The sequence below is a fragment of the Boleophthalmus pectinirostris genome, unplaced genomic scaffold (genome assembly GCF_026225935.1).
Source record: "Boleophthalmus pectinirostris isolate CB_2022bp ecotype Guang Dong unplaced genomic scaffold, ASM2622593v1 HiC_scaffold_6, whole genome shotgun sequence".
In the NCBI taxonomy this organism is placed as follows: domain Eukaryota; kingdom Metazoa; phylum Chordata; class Actinopteri; order Gobiiformes; family Gobiidae; genus Boleophthalmus; species Boleophthalmus pectinirostris.
In genome coordinates, this window is record NW_026571447.1 from 27,786,450 (window position 1) to 27,809,097 (window position 22,648).

General features: G+C 39.6%; 1 protein-coding gene across 1 annotated transcript in view; it reads left to right on the forward strand.

The window, feature by feature from the left end:
• The first annotated feature begins 3,450 nt into the window (after positions 1 to 3,450).
• The window catches only part of chrnb2 (cholinergic receptor, nicotinic, beta 2), a 31,527-nt gene continuing 12,329 nt past the window's right edge, over positions 3,451 to 22,648 (forward strand). Inside the window, exons 1-3 of the mRNA XM_020927938.2 lie at positions 3,451 to 3,494; positions 19,808 to 19,953; positions 20,964 to 21,008. Coding sequence (XP_020783597.1) covers positions 19,924 to 19,953; positions 20,964 to 21,008 — 75 coding nt within the window. The 5' untranslated portion in view covers positions 3,451 to 3,494; positions 19,808 to 19,923. The remainder of the gene's footprint in view (positions 3,495 to 19,807; positions 19,954 to 20,963; positions 21,009 to 22,648) is intronic.

The window sequence follows — 22,648 nt, forward strand, 5'->3', positions numbered from 1 at the left end:
GTGTGTGTGTGTGTGTGTGTGTGTTGTGTAGGTGTGTGTGTGTGTGTGTGTGTGTGTGTGTGTGTGTGTGTGTGAGAGAGAGAGAGAGAGAGAGAGAGAGAGATTAGGTATTTTTGAGCTATAGAACTACCTGTAATTGTAAAATATTTAAGGTAGAGCTGTTTAAAGTCATACTGTGGAACATTATGCAGTGACATATCCATAGAAACAAATCTAGTCAAGTTAAGATGATTTGAATTAAGAAAAATTTATCATGATTTGAGTAAATTTCACTTAACAAGTAAAATTATCTGCCAGTAGAATAAGACTTTTTGAACTTAAAATATGAAAATGCATCTTGCTCCACTTAAAGTAAAAAATAAAATCAAAAGTTGCTTGAATGAAGAAAAACACACTTATTCTACAGGTAAATAATTTGACTAGTCAAGTTGAACCTACTCAAATAAAGTAAAATATTCCTAATTTAAGTCATTTTAACTTACCTAGATATTGTTTTTTTTTTTTTTTTTTCCAGTGTACGTGACAAACCCCCAACCAAGAAAGTTACATAGTGCATCTTTAAGGTTAAGGTACACTTCATTGTCCCTTTAAGAAAATGTGTCCTTTGCGTTTGATTCATCCTCATAAATTGATTATTTAAGCAGAAATAGCAAGTCTAAACTCACAATGCTTGTCAGAAAAATCCCAATCAAATACTGTTCAGCTTTTATTGCTATTGTATTTCTTTCAGGATATTGTTGTTGTTGTTTTCTCCTCAGAGCCGGGGTCGCTTTAACACAACAAATCATCCGCCTGCAGAATATGATGTAATATGTTGAACTGGCTTATGCTGCACAATGGAAGCACTTACTATTGATTATTGCTCTCTTCATTCAAGCATGGCCCAATGAAGGCAAAAAGTATGCTCGCTCCACGCTCATTGTCATTGTCAGTGTTATACTAATCATACAACAATATATTATGATTCATATGAGCGTTTAAAGGGCAACAGTGTTCATCCCAAGTGCGATTTCATACTGTCTACTATGCAAGCCGATGAGCCTAACTATCCCTCAATAAATAAGTGCAATAAAAGCATTTCCGCATCTCAACAAATCCTATCTACAAGTACACACTGGACACTCTATGAATACATGTATGACTCTGCATCATATTTACTAATTAAAGTAATGGTCAGATCGAGCAATAGCCACTGCCCAGAGATGAAGTGACAAGCGAGTGGCAGAGGGACTGGGTGAGGAGGAGAGAGAGAGAGAGAAAAAGAGAGAGAAGGAGGGAGGGAGCAGGGAGGGGTGCGAGCCAAGGGAAGACAAGCACTCGTGGGGGTCCCAGCTTTTCAATAATTTAGAGAGCGACTCGGAGCACTCAGAGCAGAGGAGGAGCACTGTCAGGTCAGCTCATTCACTGCAGAGGAGAGGGAGATGTGGAGAGAGGAAAAGACTGGAGGCAGCAACAGCCAACAGGATAAAGATAGCACAGGAGGAAGACATGCATAGAGCCGTGCCGCATTTGTGTGTTCATAAACGCACGGAAAGTGTGTGTATTCTGCCCGTGTGTTGTGTGCGCGTGTGATGGAAATAGACAAATTGAAGGAGAAACAGGTCGTTTTGTGCTTTCTCTTAGTCACCACGGCAACCGCCTCCACCCTCCTCTCCTCCTCTCCTCCCTCACACTCTCCACCCCTGTTTACTTTTTTACACTGTCTCACCCATCCCATGCCCACTGCCTCACGCCCACGCTCCTTCATCTCTGCTTACCAGCGTGCGTGCCCTGTACCCCTATCTGTGCCGCAATACCCCCCCTCCGCCTTCCCTCACCCCTCAGCGTCTCAGCATGTGGTCAGCCCAGTTTTATACTTGAATGCGTTATGTTTTCTACATGTTTTAACTTTGTGGGTGGGGTGTTGCCATTGCTTTATACTGCAATACGAAAATAAAGCTGGTTTAGGGTAAGTACGAAAAACAACAGTTCAAAGTGTGTCTCAATAAAATCATCTGCTCAGTATAGTTTTTAAAGGTGCAGTGTGTAACTTTTCTGGTGGGGGTCTGGCACCATGGAGATGTTATTGTTTTGCCTCTATGTGTTTAAATGTAAGCAGGCTCTCCTCTCCTCAGATCTGACCTGTAAGTGGTGGAGCTACCTGCTTGTTGAAATAGATAAGTCAAAAGTCACACTGGAAGACACTCAGCAAAGCCATAACATTTCAAGACAAACAAGTGGCCATCAACCAGAAAAGTTACATAATGCACCTTTAAATATATACTCCAGCTCCTCTGTATTGTTGCTGTTTTACTGTTGAAAGTTCACATCACTTTAGACATTTCACTGTAGGCATTAGATTAGTTAAATAAACTGAACTAAAGAAGCATGTGCCACTGACTTTCACAAGGTCAGCAAGACAAACACGTGGAAAATTCTGTCTGACTTGTGCGTGAGAGAATCCTGGCATCATGTCGGAGATGCACGGGGCCTCAAAGGTACTCCTCCCTCCCTCCCTCTCTCTTTATCTCCCTCTCTCTTTGTCTCCCTCCCCCTCACTGCCTTAGTTGATCTCTCCCTCCCTCTACCCCCTTTCTTTGACTCTCTCTCCTTTTCTCTCTCTTTCCCCTCTCTCCCTGCCTCTCTCTATATCTCTCTGTCCCTCCCTCTTTCTTTCTCTCTCTCTTTCCCTCCCTATCCCTGCCTCTCTTTGTATCTCTCTCTCTCCCTCCCTCTCTATCTCTCCCTCTTTCTCTCTTTCCACCCCCTCTATTTCTCCTCTGTCTTTCTCGTTCCATTGCTCCCTCCCCCCTCTCTCTCTCTTTTTTTCTTTCTCTCTCTCTCCCTCCCTTTACCCCCTCTTTGAGTCTCTTTCCTCCTTTTCAGTCTCTCTTCCCCCTCTCTTTCCCTGCCTCTCTCTATACATTTCTCTCCCTCTCTCTCTCTGTCCCCCTCCCTCTTTCTCCCTGCTTCTCTCTGTATCTCTTTCTCCCTCCCTCTTTCTCTCTCTCTCTTCCTCCCACTTTCCTTCTCTCTCTCACTTCCTCTCTCTTTCTCCTCTCTTTCTCTCTCCCATCCACGGTGCTCACCCCCCCTCCCCACGGGCCCCGCCCCCTCTCCTCCCGCGCGAAGAGCGAGCGGCGGCGGCGCGTCGTCGCATCTTTCCACGCACATTCAGCCGCTGCGTGCACCTGCCGGCCTCTCGCTGCTCTTTTACTTTTAATTCCCCGTGTTCCCCCCCGCGCACGCTGGACTTTCACATCACCACTGTTGTTTTGGGGGGACTTGGGCACCGACGGACACGGGCGCGACGTCACCATGCCAGGTAGAAAGTGAGACAAGCTTCTTCATCGTGCGGAGGAAGAGGAGGAGGAGGAGGTGGAGGAGGAGGGGTAGCGGAGTCTCAGTCACTGCGGTGCGCTTTTGGGGTGGACTATTGCCGTTATAGTCCATAATGGTGATGATGACGGACGCCTGGTTGCCTCTGCTGTTGGCTCTGCTCGCCATTGCGGGAGGTAAGTAACTTGTCTATCTAATAATGGCTTCATCGATGCTCTTTTGTGTTACCTATACAACGCAGGCCACAGTCAGCCAGCCAGCCACCACCGCGCACACCGTGAATAATACAATACATAAGGGATGCAGGCAAAAAACCAATACGTCTGTGCGTAAATGTTGTGTAATAATGAATCCTGTCAATGATGTGGTGCCACGTTTTTCATAACAGCAACGAGGAGCGCGATGGAATTACATAGTGGAGAACGCAAGATGCCCACACTCCAAAAATAGAAATCATTTACAAATCAAACGCAACGTCTCACCTTATCATTATTATTTATTCACAACTAAAAGATAAAATGGCGCGTATAAAAGTGACCAAACAGGGGTCTCCTCGTGGCAAAAACGCGTGTCTAAGCATAATGTTTAGTCATAGTAATTGCTGATCTCCAGAGTGAAATTGTAAGATGGGAAGTAACATTAAGGTTCATCTGATCTGCTCTTCAATATCCCTGTCCATTAGAGGTGCCATTAGGGAGTGAGGGGGTGGGCATAAAATTTTGTTATCAGTCAACACTTTCTCATTAACACTGGGGTCCTGGATTGAGTGGGCAGGTTAATAAGTGGCACGTTGAAGAAAAAAAAAGCAGCTACTTCCTGTCAAATGATGCAGTAGCCATCAACATAGGAAATTCGTATTACATAAATAAATTGTCATGGGGTTGTACAGGGTCTCCTTGCCTTAACCTTAACCCTAACCTTGCTTGGGGTCTCCTCTCTAGGGCAAACATGACTTAGAGGTGTATTTTTTTCTGACAAGGATTGCGATTAGATTTGCAATTTATGTTTTTTATTGTAGAGTTTTGATCATAATCTAAAGAAGTCCAGCAGATTATTTAGAAAAGACTAAAATATGATCTATAGGATGGTTAAAAACATTGAAAATCAGATACAGATCAGATATTTAAACAATAGATACTCATTTGTAGCAATAAAAAATGGGCCCAATGTTCCCTCAGTCCTATGTTGCCTTATTTCTAAGATTAAACTCTAAGTTAAGTCATTTTGTTTTTATACCACATTTTAAGGGGATGATTCAGAGTAATTTCAACCTAGGATCTTTTGCACCATGACCTCTACCTTACATCTGTAGTCCACTGCTGCTGGATAATAATAATTGGGTGTAATTGACGACCAAATTGGGGGAAATGGGGATAAATTCTGATGCAAATTGATGATAAAGGAAATGTGGGAACACAGAGCCTAATTTTGGAAAGAAAAAAAAGAAAGGAGGAAATGAGGGAACATATGCTCTCCAAAATTTTACCTTGACCTTTATCAGAAGAAGTGACCACATGATACAGAAAGTGGTAATATTTTGTGCTGAAAATGACAACTTTTATCAAAAATTGTGGTATTGAAATTGGTATTGAGTATCAAGCTGGTTCCTTAGCATTAAAATTAGGTTTTAAATTGTGGTTTCTTGACAACACTACTTGTTAAACTAGAATACTAGAATCCCTTGCAGTTCAGAACATGTGTGTAGAGGACTAAACTACAGGGTAAAACAGGATTTATACAGAATAACCCAAGATATTTAGCTGTTTTCGAATGATATATACTGAAATAATTGCAGTCTATGATTTGCTGATTGTGAGCGGAGTCAATGAAGTATCCATTAGCCTGTTTAGACATACTTTACTTGTGGCTAATTTAGTGTTCTGCCCAGTGGCGACGAGCCGAGTGGAAAAGCCACATCACACATCAGATGATTGGATGAATTACAACTGACTTAATCTGTATTTGCAGCTAATCTATACACAGTGACAGGGCCGACGCCTGTCCAACGCCAAGGAGCAGAGAGACATCCATCAGTGCGTTTGTGAAGCCTTGGCTACACATAAGCACAGAGCACACCTAGAGCTTGAGTCATACACACATGGGAGAGCTGCTGATGGTGACAGTATGTTTCCATAGTCCAAACAGTATGTTAAAGTCACATTATGGAACAGGGTAGGGCTGGGTGATAGTGCAAAAAACTTGGGCTGTATACGTGCAAAAAACTTGGGCTGTATACCTTTATTTGTTTGGATGATGGTGTCTCAGTCTACCAAAGTTTTTTATTAAAGCATTTTGTTTAATTTATAAAGATTTTTACAGGTCAGGCAGGAAGAAGAGGCATGAGTGAGTCTGAAACGTGCTCAGTTTCCAAGTACTTAACGTTTATAGTTGTTTTTTCATCTATTGATCTGATACTTAAGTAAAGCCCATCTAAAAAATGCACCATCTAACCTTTCGGGAGGAGGGCCGCTACCTGTTTTCATGGAGATGTTATTGCTCTACCTGGAATGTTTCACAGTATGACAGTATCTACTCATATCTGCCTTGCATTTATTCATTTAAAGGTGTTTATTTATGATGGTACAACTTGCATTTTTACTGTGAGGTTGCCTGTAATTTGGCCTGGACTTGTCACCTGGTTTCATGAAGATAGATAACCATGGAGACAAGCAGGTAAATGGGAAAAACCCTCCCTCAGAATGGTTAGTGCACATTTAAAGAAATTATTTAACACACATAATTAGTCAGTATATTCTTCCAAAGTTAAACTCTGCTCCAAAGTACAACCAGAACTCCTGAAATCTGTAATTTCAATCTTCAAACAAAAGATTAACTTCTAAATTAGTACAAGAATCTCCTGCATTTCAGAACAGTTAATGGGGGTCTAGGTTAACACAAAAGAGAGCAGAGGAAATACCCAAATAATTGCAGCCTTTGTCGTTTGAACACATGCTAAGTTATGCAGCCTTGACCTTTAAATTGTAGGTAATTATTCTGTTCATACATGAGAAATGCAGCCCAAATGAGCCAAAAATCTGGTTAAAACAGCTCAAAACAAACATAAAGACTCCAGCGACAGTGCCGTCGTTCTTATAGAGCAGCTTCAGTGTTTCTGCTCTGGAAGGACATCCAAGGACACCTTTGCACCTGTCCTGGAGCCGTGCGGATGTAGCCTGCAGGGGCTGTCTCCTGCCATCTCCCCCAGCAGGTCCTGCATAGTAAACACCCTGACCTCAGCCAAGGGGTTACTAATACTCCATTCCAGAGGTGGGAGATATATGACATCATTTTTGGTATTAGGATTAAAATGAGTTGTTCTGGTTTATGAAATCAAACAAAAACCTGCAAAAAGCTAATGTGCTTTTATGTAAACAGAGTAGTGTTGTAGCTGGTGGTATTGTGTGGTCTGATCTAAAACTCTTCACAAAATGTTCAGCTTTGTCTTTTTTTTATTTTTTTTATCAGTATCTGTACCTAGTAGAGGTAAGGACTAGGGATGTAACAACAACCAAAATATCATGATATTGTATCAACAAAGTTCTCACAATAATATCGTGGACCATCACAATATATCGAATTACAAGTCTCTTTGCTTAAATGAAGAGTTATGGTGGAGCAATAGCTAAAAAAAAAAAAGACAGAGGGAACTACATAGGCTTTTACATAGTCTTTTGCTCCATTTCAGTGTAGACGACATGAAGAAATAACAGTTCTAAGCACTTTTAAGTCTTAATTCTTTGGATTAAGTCTTAAGGCATTTTAAGTAGAAAAAGTCACATATTAACAGTTTTGTAAGCCTCCACAAAATATCACAATAAATATCGTATCATGAGATGTATATCGTGAAAATATCATACGGAGAGATTTGGATATTGTTACATCCCTAATCAAGAGCCTCCCCACCATGTCATGAGCCTTCCCACGATATCGTACCGTGACAATATCGTATCGTGAGACTTGGATATCGTTACACCCCTAGTTAGGACTATTCGTTTTGTCTTCTTATTTGTTCAACTAAATCAAAGTATCAATAGTGTCAATATCTCTTCAATTGAGTATCTTTAGTAGCTTTAGTTTCCTAGCTGCCTGGGCATTGATTTTGAGTTTGCATGTTTGTGTTTTTTCCACAAAATGATGAAAACATGAAAACTAGGTCTATATAAAACTACCAGACACATTTCAGATGGATTACAATATTATTTTTCTAGGAACATAATATCAATTTAGATGTGCTATGTTTGTCAATATTACAGATTCCTACCATTAAATTAAAACACAGCAGCAGTATGTTCCACTTTACCATATTTCTTATAGTCTTGTAGTTATTGTAGATCACGTCAAAAGCCACAGCAGCACATATCATAGTGTCTCTGTTACACAGCAGCGATGGAGAGTTCCTGTCTGTCAGTGTGCTCGTCCTTACTGTGAGCAGAGCTGTTCCGGCTCACTGCTCTGTGCACTCACGCCACTGTCACCACTGTCACTTCTGCTCTGTGTCCGGGTTAGCTCATTTCTACAGCTGTGCTTGAACTGGCATATACAGGAGAAATATAGAAAGATGAGGATGTGGGTACTACGGCAACAACATTTCCATTAGCCTATAGGTCAGAATTAAGATTTTTTTTAAAGATTTTTGTGCTTGTCGCAGTATACAGCTTACATCACCTTTAAAAGCTTATCTATGTTATCCACCTGTCACTCACTCAAAGGAGCAAGCTGGAGGCTGACCAATAGGAATAGTGAGTGTAAACTGCTACTGTCTGAGCTTATTCACCAAAAGCTGAAAGTTAAGCGTTAAATTCCCCAATCCATTTTTTTTTTCTTAAAGCAATAACGTACTTTGGATGTAGGGCTGGCTAATATAATCAAAACTGTGATCTCATTCCTATGTCATTCTGGTGATATCATCATAGTGTGATTCAGTCAATTCAATCAATGTTTTCCGACCCACTTATTGGTCCACCTCTCTAATGTTGTGTGTGAAGAAGCGTGAAGTGTGATTTGTTGTTGTCGATGTGGTTGATATAGTCCACTCCTAAAGACAGTATCTACGTAATATGACTTGAGATCAAATTGAAATTGTGATCTGGGTTAGAAAAAACTCATATTGCTCACTAGGGGTGTGCAAAAATATCAAAATATCGATATATTATACTTTTATTATTGTTAATGTGATGATACAGTATTGATTTTGTAGGCTGCTGTATCGATACATTGCCAGCAGTATTTTTTGGTATAGTTTACTAAATTATTTTGGTACAGTGCTACATTTATGCAACACATTTGTCATTTTCACTGTTTTGATGATTAACATGTGCATTTTATATGAACTTTGCACAAAAAGTGGTTTAACAAAGACTTTTAGTGTCACAGCCATGATTTAGTCTTTATTTTTTTATTGACCCGTATCAAACAATTTTGAAATATATGGTGCTGAATCGAAAGAGCACTGTATCGTATTGTGGCCTACGTATCGAGGTATATATCGTATCGTGGTCTATGTATCAAGATATGTATCGTATCGTGGGTGAAGTATCGAGGTATGTATCGTATTGGTAACTTCTTAATGAAACCCAGCCGTATTGCTCACCTCTAGAAATTAAAATACCGTGACCAGCCCACGTGCTCAATAAATCCCTTTTCTTCATCATTCTTATGCTCAGTTTGCATATTTTGATTGTATTCCTGTCTCTTTTTTTTTTTTTTTTAGCTTGATTGACCAATTTTTATATTTGGATATAGTATATTTATTAGTAGTATGCTCAATATTGTGACCAGTGAGCTATAGTATCTACATTAGTGAGTGTGAAATGTAGAGGCTCGGTCAGTGGTGAACGCGGCCTGGGAGATTAGCCTGAGGCGCGGGAGCACTGAGGTTTAATAGAAACTTAAGCTGGCCAGCTCAAGATAAGGAACGTTTAGAAAGTTTGGACTTTTATACTGACTTTGTGCAGGAATATTATTGAACTTGTATCCTTGTCCATATGGCTTAAAGGTACAATCTGTAACTTCTCTGCCACCAGCTTGTCCCCATGGAGAAGTTATTGCTTGCCTAGAATTTCACAGTATAGCATTACCTATCCAACTTGCATTTATTCAGTTAAAGATTACATTACTTGTTTTTATTCTGTTTATTATTATGGACAAGCTAATGGACAGTTGACTTTATATTGAAAAAACATCTCTCTCTCTGTAACTGCTGCAATGAGCCCTGTCATTTTGGTCTTAAAATGTTCATATTAACCCACTCTACATGATGCTGGTGTAATTTTGCTATTTTGTTTGTGAAAAAAATCCCTATTCCTAATATGGAACTTAAAGTTATATATATTGTGGTTTTATTATATATAATATGGAGCTCCAAGTTTCATACCTGCTACCCTCATGAGCTTCATTTGACTAGAGCCAAATGAGACGTCACACTTCCTGAATCCACAAAGGGTCAGTTCCATTTCTGATTTCTACCCCTACCCCTTCCTTTACCCCAGGGGTCTCCAACCTTTTTCCTCCTGTGAGCTACGTTTTGTAAACGAAAATGCTAGAGAGTTACTAATTTTAGAGATCACTAGAAATTTAGTAAATATAACGAGCCATGGCAAGTCGTAGATGAGGTTCACTTACATGTCTATAAAACATATCCCATTATCCAGTAATCAGTGCACAAAATTAGACATCAAAATGACACATTTACAATGGAAACAGGCATTTAATCAATCAAATTTAAGCTATTCAGCGCAATACGTATAATTTTGAAATCCTTTTGCGAGCTATTTGGCCGGGGGTGCAGAGGTACTGGTAGCTCCCGAGCTACAGGTTGGAGACCCCTGCCCTACTCCAAGCCCCTTGAAAATGAGCAACAAGGGGTAGGGGTTGAAAGTAATCCCTACAAATTGGGACAACCTTTCAACAATCACATATGTCATCAGTAGTCTCCGCCGTCTTTTACGTAAGCACACATGACGAGCTTTTGCCAGAAATCCAACATGCCGTCTACAATTTGTGAACTTCGCAAGGCATTCTAGGAAATCGCTCATACCCCTTCGTTTGGATTGTGCTTCTGAAAAATCTTCGTTTGGAGGGGTATATTGCCCAACCACTTTCCCCTACCCCTCTGCCCTAACGGTAACTAGAACACCCCTACACGTGAATGCACAAAACGGAGTACAAAGTGGTATGGCCAAGGGGTGAAATGGGTGCAATGGGATTCAGCCTAAAAGTGGCATCACCTCTCCACAGATCTTCGTGGCATAGCGTGATAGATAAGAGATAGGTCATTTTAATGCTTCACTGTGGGACATTCTAGGCAAAGCAATGACCTCTAGCTAGAGACAAGCAGGTAGTGGTCCTTTACAGACCCATAGCCTTATACATGAGCAGATCCATAAGAGCTGATGAGAGCTCTGTCATGGTAAAATAATCACTATGATGACTTGATAATGCAGTTTAAATGGATTGTATTAAGTATTATTGCCACTGGTGAGTTATGCAGCAATAGAAGCCATACAGTCTGACATGACCTTGGAGCTGTAAAACATATAAGCGGACAGCACATCTATACTGCAGGGTAATGACCGCTCCAGCTCTCTACTTCACTGCCAGTATTTCTCACAAAGAGTTACATAGGGCTGGGTCATCTGGGAAACGTGATCCAGATTTTCCTGCTTGGTCAATTATACTTTCAATTAGATTATTTTTTGTCAAAGTAAAATAAAATAGCTTCCAGTATTATTAATCAGTGGAATGCCATATGTTTTATGAATTCTTTCCAAAAACACACAGAGCCTGGGCAGGTCCAAAATAAGTGAGAGGTGGTTTCATTTTTCAGTTCGCAAAATGTACAGTTTGTGTCCATTGGCCTCCCAAGATGATTCTTTTAGTGGATAACAGTGATGTAGAAGTTTGTAGTTTCCCTTTGCTTGTTGGTGATTAGATATTTGTGAGGTCATGTCCGTACATTTTTCCATGGAATATTGTCAATAGAGTCCGACTGCTAACAGTGCACGAGTAGGGCTCTGTTTGGGAGGTGCAGTTGTGGTGATATTCGCTCTTTTTCCGCGGCGACTCATTATAAGGCAAGTTTAATTCAAGATGAAACCAAGTAAGTTCCTTTTGAAAAGTTTTTCAAAGTTTGGTGTGTGGCATCTTAACTCACACCTGCTCAAGCCACCATCTTCAGGTGCGACCCTGTCCTGCCGCTTCCCCAGATTAGGCTCCTGGCAGCACTAATGACATCACTCTGTTGCAGCCAATGAAAAAGCGGCAGGAGTAACCCTGTCATCATATCACTGAATACATCTCAAAACATCTAATAAACAAAATGTGAACTAAAACGTGTTAAATTAATACTACTGAGTTCAGAAAAATATTGGAATAAATTTATATTTTCGTTGGCAGATATTGGTAGGGTCTATTTTGTCTTCCCCAAATATTGGTTGTGACTTGTCCCCACTGTCCCTATGCAAACCTACACCCTTGGATTTGAAGGCCATGATTCAGGATGTTGCAAAGGTTTTACAATAACATCAAGTGAAATGTACCAACCTACTTTTCCAACTTTTATAAATGAAATAATTATAAGGAAGCACATTATTTTGTTAAACACGAGCAATTATACTAACAGTGATGTAATATGTGCAGCTAAATGGCTTATTTAAATCATCCCATTTGCTTTTTGTGCCACGAGTAGCGAAGCATATCCCTCTTGGCACAACCTGGACTGTGGACTAGCAAGACAAATTTAGATAATCATTCACTTTCTCATTTACTCACAAGGAGCTATTTAGAGTCAGCAGTTTAACCTGTGGCGGCTGGAGCACTGAACCATAACTTTCTTGCTGTAAGAAAGAGCTTGTCATAACATCATACATCAAATCCAGACTTTTATCTCTCTGTATTAGTTTATACAGAGAGATCTCAGGCTGGTCCCCGTGCCATCCATCGCTCCTTGTGCCAAAGTCAAACATGATCAATGATATTTTGTTTTTCAGTGATGCATGTGAAATAAAACAGCTCATTGGTCACCTGTCATTTATCAAAATTCTCTCACTTCAACAGTAGTGCATTGGGTAAATCCACAATGTTTTTCAGTTTTGTAATATTTTTTCCTTACTTCTTTCCCTGTAAGCAGCCATATTATTTTGATGTATGGACCATGCATGTCCCTGATTGGCTAATTCACTTGTCTGAACTTGGGGAGGTTCACCAGTGCCCAGTCTCACATCTTCTTAAAGTATTGTAGAACTGATTGTTTTTTCCTGATCAAAAAAGTACCTGGTGTTGTGTTTCACATACACCTTCATTTCATGATTTCAACCTTGGAATTGCTAATATCTACTAAACAAACAGTAAAAGGTAGCTATTAACTACCACTTCATCACAGAGTCTGAGCTTTGGAGATGTAGACAGACAAATTAAACCAGGAGTTCCCAAACAAACATGTGTGAATCAATTAAAACACAATGCCCGGTTTTCCTGATGAAGGTGGAAGGGCCAAAACACACTAACATGATTCTAACTTTATCTGCCATGTAGTGTTAAAAGCTTTTATTTATTTTGAACTTTTTGGGTGTGTCAGCCTTGGGTCCCTATAATGAAGAAGAGCACCAAAAGGACAATTTTGCACCATCACTACACATCCAAGTAGCACTCCTGCCCCCTATATTTTTGCACAACTCCAGGAATATTTTTGATGAGTTACAAGTTACAACATTCTAACATGGCTTAAAGCTCACAAGGCTGAATTGTGCGTAATAACAAGGGGTGTAATAATACCCAAGTCTCACCATACGATATCATCATGATATGAGCCTCATGGTACGATATTTATTGCGATATTGTGGGAAAGCTCACGATATGGTGGGGAGGCTCACGACTATGGATGTAACAATATCCAAATCTCTCTATTTTCACGATATACATCTCACTGTACGATATTTATTGCGATATTTTGTGGAGGCAAACAAAACTGTTAATATGCTACTTTTTCCTCTTAAAATGCCTTGACAAAACTTAATCCAAAGAACACACTTAAAAGTGCTTAGAACTGTTATTTCTTGATGTAGTCTACTCTGAAATGGAGCAAAGGATCATGGTCTATGTAGACTTTCTGTCTTTTTTTTAGCTATTGCTGCACCATAACTCTTTTAATTTAAGCAAAGAGACTTGCAATTCGATATATTGTGATAGTCCTCAATATTATTGTGAGAACTTTGATGATACGATATCACGATATTTCAGTTATTGTTACAGCCTTAGTAATAACCAAGAATCAGTATAAGAAATACATGTTTAAACTGTTATTTATCAGAAAAGAACCAGTGATCATCATCATCATAATCATCATAATGTTTCCTCTTTCTTTCTTACACGAACAATGCACAATACTGCCTTCTGTCCCCCACCTGAACATCTGGACTCACGATCACGTTTGAGTGTTTGCACGGCATAATACACCATTCAGTTCTTTTATGTGATGGCTTTGTGAAGCGGCCACATCAAAGCTCTCAGTCAGTCTATAGAGGGGAGGCTGTGTTTTCAGAGCACTATAATCTTACATTGGGTAGAGGATCAATAATAATATCTGCTTCTACCACCACTACAGAGCCAATTGGGTGTTGCTAGTCGATGCATGCATTCCTCCATTATTGATTTAAGAATATTTCAGTATAAAAGCCCTTCAAATGGCTCCAAAAAGCTTATTCGGCAAAGCACTGGAAAGCAGAAATCCTATTTGAAACCTTACATTGTCTAATAGTCTTAATTGGATTGATTTGGCTTGCTTTTGTTCATTCACACATGTGTGTTTCTTGGCTGTGAAGAAGGTGGTTTCTGAAAGGCAGTGTCTATTCCACACATAGATCTAATGACCATTGCTTTTACATGATTTAGCGAGCTGGTATACATCAAGTTACCTTGATCACAGAGGTCACGAGACAGAACACACATGCAAACTTGAATAAGTCTAAACTGGATCTTGTATTGTGCCAAGTTACCAGAAGTCATTACAATATGATGAAAAATAATCAGCATTTTTTCTCTTGTTTTGATCTATTATGATTTTTTATTCAATTTAAACCTTCTTCTTAAATCTTCTTCTTTTAAATAACAAAACAAATAGGCTTTCAATCTTAATTTCACTAATGCAAGCAATAGAAGAAAATGTAATTTAAAAGAAAAATATTCTAATTTCTTCCTTCAAATTTGCTCCAAACCACAAGCTTTTACTGCCAGAGGGTTGGCAATGGACCTCTCGATTAAGTAAAAAGCCCCAAGCTGATTATTGACCATTTGAACCTATTCATCAATTTGATTAAAATTGTATAAATTGCACAACCCTAGTCATTTGTTTTCATTGCCTGATGTCACAATTTTATTAAGGTTGATTCTGAGTATATAATGAGCAGACAGAGTTGGACTGTAGGTTAGGGAGCAGGCGTGTTGTTGGGTAGATTAGTACACCCTGCAAATATAAAGATGGATAAACAGAATACTTTAGTAGGTTTGATTGGGTGGACCAGAATAAAACTGGTGAGTGTGGTAAAGGAGATAAAGAGTTAAAGGACACTGACTTATACAATTTGCCCACTCAAAATCTATAGATTTTCAATACATGTAAGTAAAAAGAAAGAATTCGTAATTATCAGTTGGTACTTACAAACTCTTAACAGCGTCTGAAGTGGTTCATTTATCTTTTACTTCAACGAGTGACTCAGTGTAGCCTCGAACTAAAGATCTCAATTACACCTGCTTGTCTTTCAACACTAAACTACACCTGCTTATACACTTACTGGTGGTGCTTTACTTGAATGATTTGCTTAAACATATTTAATGCAGATAAAGAAGAGTGGTTATAGGCCTATCAGTAAATACTAGATGAGTGTATCTTGTTTAATATGTGATAGATAGAGCAGTACTTCCTGTGGGTCAGTATTATCAAGGGTACTTTTTCTTAGTGAGGGACTTTTTGTTATTTTATTCGGTGTCATGATAAGATTTGAGATGTGGAGAGTTGAATAAATAAAACTTCTGTGACTCATTTTACATACTAACTTAATGCTACCAGCAGTAATTAGATTGGCCTACTCAGTCCTGTTGTGTTCTCACACTTTACCACTAGATGCTATCCACATTACTTCTGCCTGATAGTGTGCTAATTTTGACCTGACAGGAGAAGACCAGAGAGCACAGGTGAGAGGAGAGGGGGCCACCTAGTGCCTCCGCTCGATTTAATTTCTCTTGAGCGACTAGGTCAGGAATTGGAATACACTAGAAGGTTTGCAAGAACCCCGAAAGTTGTAGACCGTGCACTGGCCAATCAGTGAAGTGAAGCCATGACGTCAAACTCAAGCGTCTGTCTGGGACCCTTTTGTGGTACAGCACAACAGTAAACAAAGCGGTCAAGATGGATGTAGACGAAGCCATACATTCTGTGTTGGCAATGATTCCCAAGATCGAGGATTTAAAGCCGGAACAAAGGGAATGTTTGGTGAATTTAATCAAAGCGAAAGCCATTATTGCCCTTCTTCCTACAGGATTTGATGCATTACATACATCACAACCAAATAGCAGCGATTGGTTAAATAAAAAACGTACCCGCCTACCATCGAGCGAACAAATCCTAATGTTGTGAGGTCAGACGGTTTCCACGAAGTGAAACTGGCTGATGAATTAGGCTGCCATCTAGTGGAAAATAAACCAAATAAGCATGGATAGTAGCTTTAAGTTAGTCAATCTTCTATTTGTTGTTTTATTTTTGATAAACCTGCTTCAAATGTATTATGTAAGTGGTTTCAATATTATCATTTATCGTCTATATTTTCTGCAGTATCACACATCAAAATGTATTATGTGGTTGTAAATTCTGTCTGTTTTTAGGCTGACCTCCAGGTTGTCATTTAGTCTGCAGTTTATGTAATTGGTGTTAACATTATGGGCAGTGCGGTCTGAAAATGTGAAGATTTTATGCTTCATCATGTTTAAACCAGCTGTATTAGCCCAGTCTCATCGGCATGTGTTATTGCCTGGAGCTTGTGGGAATAATATACATTACTCATATGGCTCCGGCCTCAGACAGTGACGCTTATTTCACTCACGCGCCCCAATAAATAGACCATAAAGCAGGGCCGAGGTACACACGTGCTGACAGCAGGGCTATTGATGACGGCGGATTAGTGAGGGACAGGCCAATAAAAGGAGAGTGGCTTTCAGCGTGCACAAGATGGAGATAACAGGACAGCTACAAGAGAGCAACAATGAAGCTAGGAATTATGGGTAGTGGCTGGACGATGATGGAGATTGGGCCAGTGTTTCCCATAGATCCCGTAGATAGAGGCACAAATAATTTTAATCGTAATTATTTTCTTTCATACAATTTCTGGTGTTTAAGTATATCCTCGTCAAAGCTTGATCTTGTCGGACCTCAGAAGATAAGCCGGGTTGGGCCTGGTTAGTACTTGGATGGGAGACCACTGGGAATATCGGGTGTCACAGTGGGGTGCCAGGGTCAAAAACTAATGATGTGTCCTTAGGCAAGACACTTCACCCATAATATGAGAGTGTGAGTGAATGCATGAAATCAGATGAATCTGGAACATACTGTTTAACGCAAATACATTTTATTCTAAATGCCACTTATTGCCTATATGTAATAGTTTTATAATTAATGTTCGTTAGATTGGGAACACCATAGTCTCAATGGGAAACACTGGATTGTATGTTGGAAGAATGACAGGGGAAAAGAGCCCAGAGAGATGGGAGAGGAGGAGGAAGAGGAAGAGGAAAGCTATTTGGGAATGGCGTGTTGTTTGAGTAAGAGGTAGAGGAGCCTGCAGTGTCTTTATCGATCCAGTGGAGACATGGACCATTATTTCTGTTCACTGAGCACAGCCAAAGCTCCCGGCCACAAGAGGAGAAGAGGGGATAGAGAGGGACACACAGAGGGGTACAACTCAGGAAAGTACCAGAGTGTGGCCTGTTTTATTGTGTTATTAAAAGGTCACTGGTCATCTGTGTTGTCTGAAGAATTGTGATATTACTTTACCATATACACATGTTACAATATTTGTTTATTTGTTGGTGTACTTATTTATTTAAAAGTGAACTGTGCAACATGTAATAATATCAATTAAGAAATTCCTTATATTTACCATGGATTTAAGCAGGTGATGTGACCAGACCAGATAACAGGTCAGATCTGTGAACAGGCGAGACACTTACTATAAGAATTCATGTTTCATTTTTTATTATTTATTTATTTACTTATTTGCAATAACAGAACACGCAGATGTACAAATGACAGATACGTTGAAAAGTTGTACTGTGAAACATTCCTAGAAACAAAATAACATCTCCATGGAGACAAGCATGTGATAAAACTCTGCAGATTTAACATTTGATTTTCATGCTAATTTCATTATCGTGTTCAACAATTGTGGGTGAAGGAAAACTATAAAACTTAACTAACCTGCATTGGACCTACTGTATATGTCACGATACTGAAATCTGAAACTTGATTTTGATACTAAGAAATTGATGTGATACCGATTCCGATACCGATACCACAATGATAATAAAAATGTCTCTTTATTTAGGCAGTAGAATAGTCATAGTATAGTTCATAGGTTCATTTCTGTCCTGTGAATGTGACTTTTTAATATCCATACCTGCTCAAATAAGTATCTAGATTCGATACTAGTTTTAGAGTCGATTAATATTGTATTTTCGACAACCCAAAATGTAACTGAATTGGACTTATGTGTATTAGTACCTTAAAAATGTTACAAAAACGACTCTCTCTGCCAAAGCCAAGATCTTAAGAGCCTCGGATCTTCACAAGTGCATGATTAAGAGCACACACTTCTTTTGTGTTATTCACACTTTAGCAATGACAACACATTAGCACCAGGTTAGCAGCTAGCAGCCCCTGTTTATGCTCAGCTAAAGGCGTGAGAGCAGAAAATATGCCACTGGAAAACAGCAGATGCTTCATACTCTGGTGCTAAGCGAAAGGAGGAGCTCTGTATGTCCCCTCAGTGTAAGCCTCCCTCTGCAGATGTGTGTGTTATTGTGACAGAACAACAGATTTAGAACGAGAAATGGCAGAAAGGGGGTGGAAGACAGGAGAGAGAGAAATACAATAAAAATAACTCAAAGCTATAGAGATGTTACACCAAAGCCATAAGGATAGCAGTGGTAACCAGGCCTGTCTCCATAACAAATTTTGAAGTACGATATATTGCTACAGAAGAATATTGCCATAAACGATAATATTGAAACTACCTTATCCAACTGGACCAAGAACAATAATGCAAAAATAATCTCAGTAAACCATTTTTAAAAAGACACTGTCATACCAAGCCATGAGCTGCAACAAATAACAGAATGAACTAATAATTAGCCACAGAAATTACTGAGTCACACCTTTCTATTTTTCCAAAGAAATTGAACATATGATAAATATTGAGCCCCAAAATATATTGTTCCAGCTTTCATGTATTGAGCGTTTTGTCGATAATTCGAGCATTAACAGTAAAGCTAATCGGGGCCACAGTGGCTCAATGGTTGGAGTTCAGTCATTGTGTCCTTAGGCAAGGACATGGTAGTATTAAATGTGGTGTGTGCGTGATTGATTGGTGGTGGTAGGATAGACCAAATGGTGCAGATTTGGAGCCTTGCTTCTGTTAGTATGTATGGATCTGTAATAAAAACTGGAAAAGGCACTCCCCCCTCGGTCCCAGCTCGAGACCGACTAGTGGCCGTATTGCAGACCGCAGGAGCTTGGGCCCAGAAAGAATTTTCCCATAGAGTGCAATGTATTTTTTGAGAATTTAAACTGCCAGTGTTTGGCTGACAGGGCACCGACAACTTTCACAAAAGTCGAATTTTGTAGGAATTCTTTTCTATGTTCACAACATGATTTATTTTATTTTTTTTATCCTCAAAGCGCTGATTGGTCCAAATGCTCCACACCGTGCACGTTACAGATGTCACACAGTTGGGAGGCGCTCGCCCGTATTGAGGAAATAAATTCGGAAGTGAAAATTTTTTTGGACCCGTGCGCCATTGAGCACAGGCCACTGAAAACAATATGGCGCCATCTTTCATTCATCTTCCAGATTTTATTATAGTTCTATGTTAGTATGGGGCTACAATAGCAGCTTACCACCATGAGTGTGGTGTGAATGAATAATGACCAGAGCGTAGAGCTTTGAGAGGCTTTGACAAACCTGTTAAGCGCATTAAAGTGTAAGCCATTATTATTAATCATTGCCATTTAACACAATAATCTTCCCAAAGCTGGACCCTGCTTCAAAGCACGATATTTTACTGACAGAGAATTGTGCATATCATTGACAATTAGAAATGATGTCGATCTCTTTTCAAATTTGATTTATTGCGCAGCGTACTCATAAGAATGTGGTTCATGAGTCTGGTCATGTGAACATAAGCTCTTGTGGATTTGTCTCTAATGATGATGTTTTTCTGGTTGCAGGGGGCCTCGGGGCAGACACAGAGGAGCGGTTAGTGGAGCACCTCCTTAACCCCGCCCACTACAACAAACTCATCCGTCCTGCCACAAACGGGTCAGAGCTGGTCACTGTGCAGCTCATGGTGTCCTTGGCCCAGCTCATCAGTGTGGTAAGAGCACCAGGGAGAAGGGAGATGGCTATATGGAGTTTTTCAGCCATTATGTTTCTTAATACAGTGTGTCTTTCTGTTGTGACCGATAACTGATATTTCCCAATGTGGATAGTAACATTTTATAATAGACCCACACATTATAATTCAAAAGCCACAGTATGTAACTTATTAACCAAACAAGTTGACTAAATTAAAAACATCTTGTTCATCTTGATTTATTTTTTGTGCTGAAAAACATGCATCCTTACTGTGAGTGGGCTTTCGTCTCCACAAAACTGACTTCTATTTGGCCTTCTTTGACTTTGACTATAATCTTCCACAATGTAGCATATGATGTATTTATCTCCATGGAGAATCTTCAGAAATGTGGTTGTAACTTTTTATTAAAGAGTGGCATTTTGGACTGACAACAAATATAACGTTTTAGAAAATCTCTTAATGTGATAAATAGTCTGATTATTTTGTATTTTTAATCATACTGCACGCACCTCTCAATTTGTTGTTGTTTATTTTATGATTTCATTTTGACAATACTGCGTTTGCATTATACACACATACGTTATATTTTATAGTACTTAACTTATTGCTAAAGGTAGGCACAAATCAGTGTAATGTCCTTTTTAAACTGATCCCATATGCTGTAAAGGAAGACATTTGTTCTTGCTGTTCTTGTATTGAGCAACACAGAAAAACAGATGACAAATCAATATGCAAATCACAGTATGCCCTCAAGGATACACCGATGTGGCCATCTCAGGTGGGAAAAACTGAACAAGTCTAATAAAGGTCATTTACTAGAGAAATAGCCCTGTTTATCTCTGCTAATACTGATAGATAAAAAATTTTCATTCAAATCCAAATCCACCTTCTAGCACATTTTATAAACACACAACAGTTCATAGTTCAGCTGGCGTAAAAGATTATCCCTCTATCTATCAGTTGTTAAGGTATAAAAATAAAAACAATTTAATCCTTGTTTCTAACCTAAAATGTTTCTTCTTTTTCAGCATGAGCGCGAGCAGGTGATGACCACCAATGTCTGGCTCACGCAGGTAAGAGGCTTTCCACGCTCCACTGCATCAAACATCCTAAATCTGAGCCACCTTACCCCCTGTGTAAATCTGCACTCCTCAAATGGACTCATGCGTCTTTTATATTTGGCTCAGTCTAATCCTGCTGCCTGTGATGGGGAGAGGCTGCTGTGAAAATGAACATGACTTTAGAGAAGGAAGCGTCAGGCGATACATGCACAAGAGAGGCAGTGGCAGTGTGACAAGTGGGGCTCTGGAGTTTTATATAGTGCTTTATCATAACACTGACAGTATGGGAGCATGTGCATGTGTGTGACTGCACTGGAAATAATGATAAAACTGCTATTTGTTCTCAGTTTGACAGCCACCACAGACTTCCAAGCAAATATTAAGTATTAACTAACAGCGAAATGAAAACTGTGGGACAATAAAAAGTCAATATACCAGAGAGTTTATATAGTGCAGTTGTATGAGAGTGCAATGTGAGTGTCTGACAATTTAACAGTGCACTATATAACTTTTCTAGTGGGGGTTATAGCACCTGCTTGCCGGGAAATGTTGCTCAATACGGCTTTAAATTGTTCTATCTATCATGCATTCAACGGCAGGTGTGCCAATCCTCTGATAAACATACATTCTTTTTTGTAACATTATTTTTAAGAAAGTTTCAGGGCATACAAACATGCTTTCTTACTTTGAGCTGACCTGCCTGCTTGCCTGTCCACAGATCTGACCTGCAAGTTGGTCTAGATAGCATCACCTGCTTGTCTCCATGGAGAGTTTAACATTTTAAGCAAAGTTAAAAGCATCTTTAAATAGCCAGACACTGATTTTGCGCCCTCATTCAGTTTTATATAGTACTGTAGTCAAGACTGCACCAATCAAGACCAAGACCTGTCTGAGACCACAGGGTCCTGAGATCTAGCCAGGTGGGTCCCACCTAGTGCTTCCGCTCAAATTCATTTCTCTTCCAGCGACTAGGTCAGGAATCGGAATACACTAGATGGTTTGTGAGAACCCCAGAAGTGTGAGTCCGGGCACCAGCCAATCAGCGAAGAGCCAGACATTCTGTGTTGGGGGATTTAAAGTTGAAACAAAGAGAATGTTTGGTGAAGACGTTATTGCCCTTCTTCCTACGGGATTTGGGAAAACCTTAATATACCAGTTAGCCCCGTTACTGGTGCATTACATATGTCACAACCAAATAGCAGCGATGGGTTAAATATAAAAAGTACCCACCTACCGTCATGTGAACGAATTCTAACACTGCGAGGTCAGACAGTTTCCACAAAGTGAAACCAGCTGATGAATCAAGCTACCTGAGACCAGGACAAGACCAAGATTTCTGAGGGTCAAGACCAAGACAAGACCAAGATTTTTAAAGGTCGAGACCGAGACAAGACCAAGACCATTGCCCAATGAGACCAAATCAAGACCATCTTTGTCATTTTCTACATTTATTTGTATTTTACAGTTATTTTGGCACATATATAGCAGTGTTTTTATAAATCTATCTCCATTTGATCTGACTAATGTTTTTTTTACGTTTAAAATAAGCCAAACAAATTGTACTGGACTTAAACACTCTGCACCCCTTTATTGGATCCTCACTCACAGTTTGAGAACCCATTCTTCAAGATAACTTCCAGTGGCACTTTACA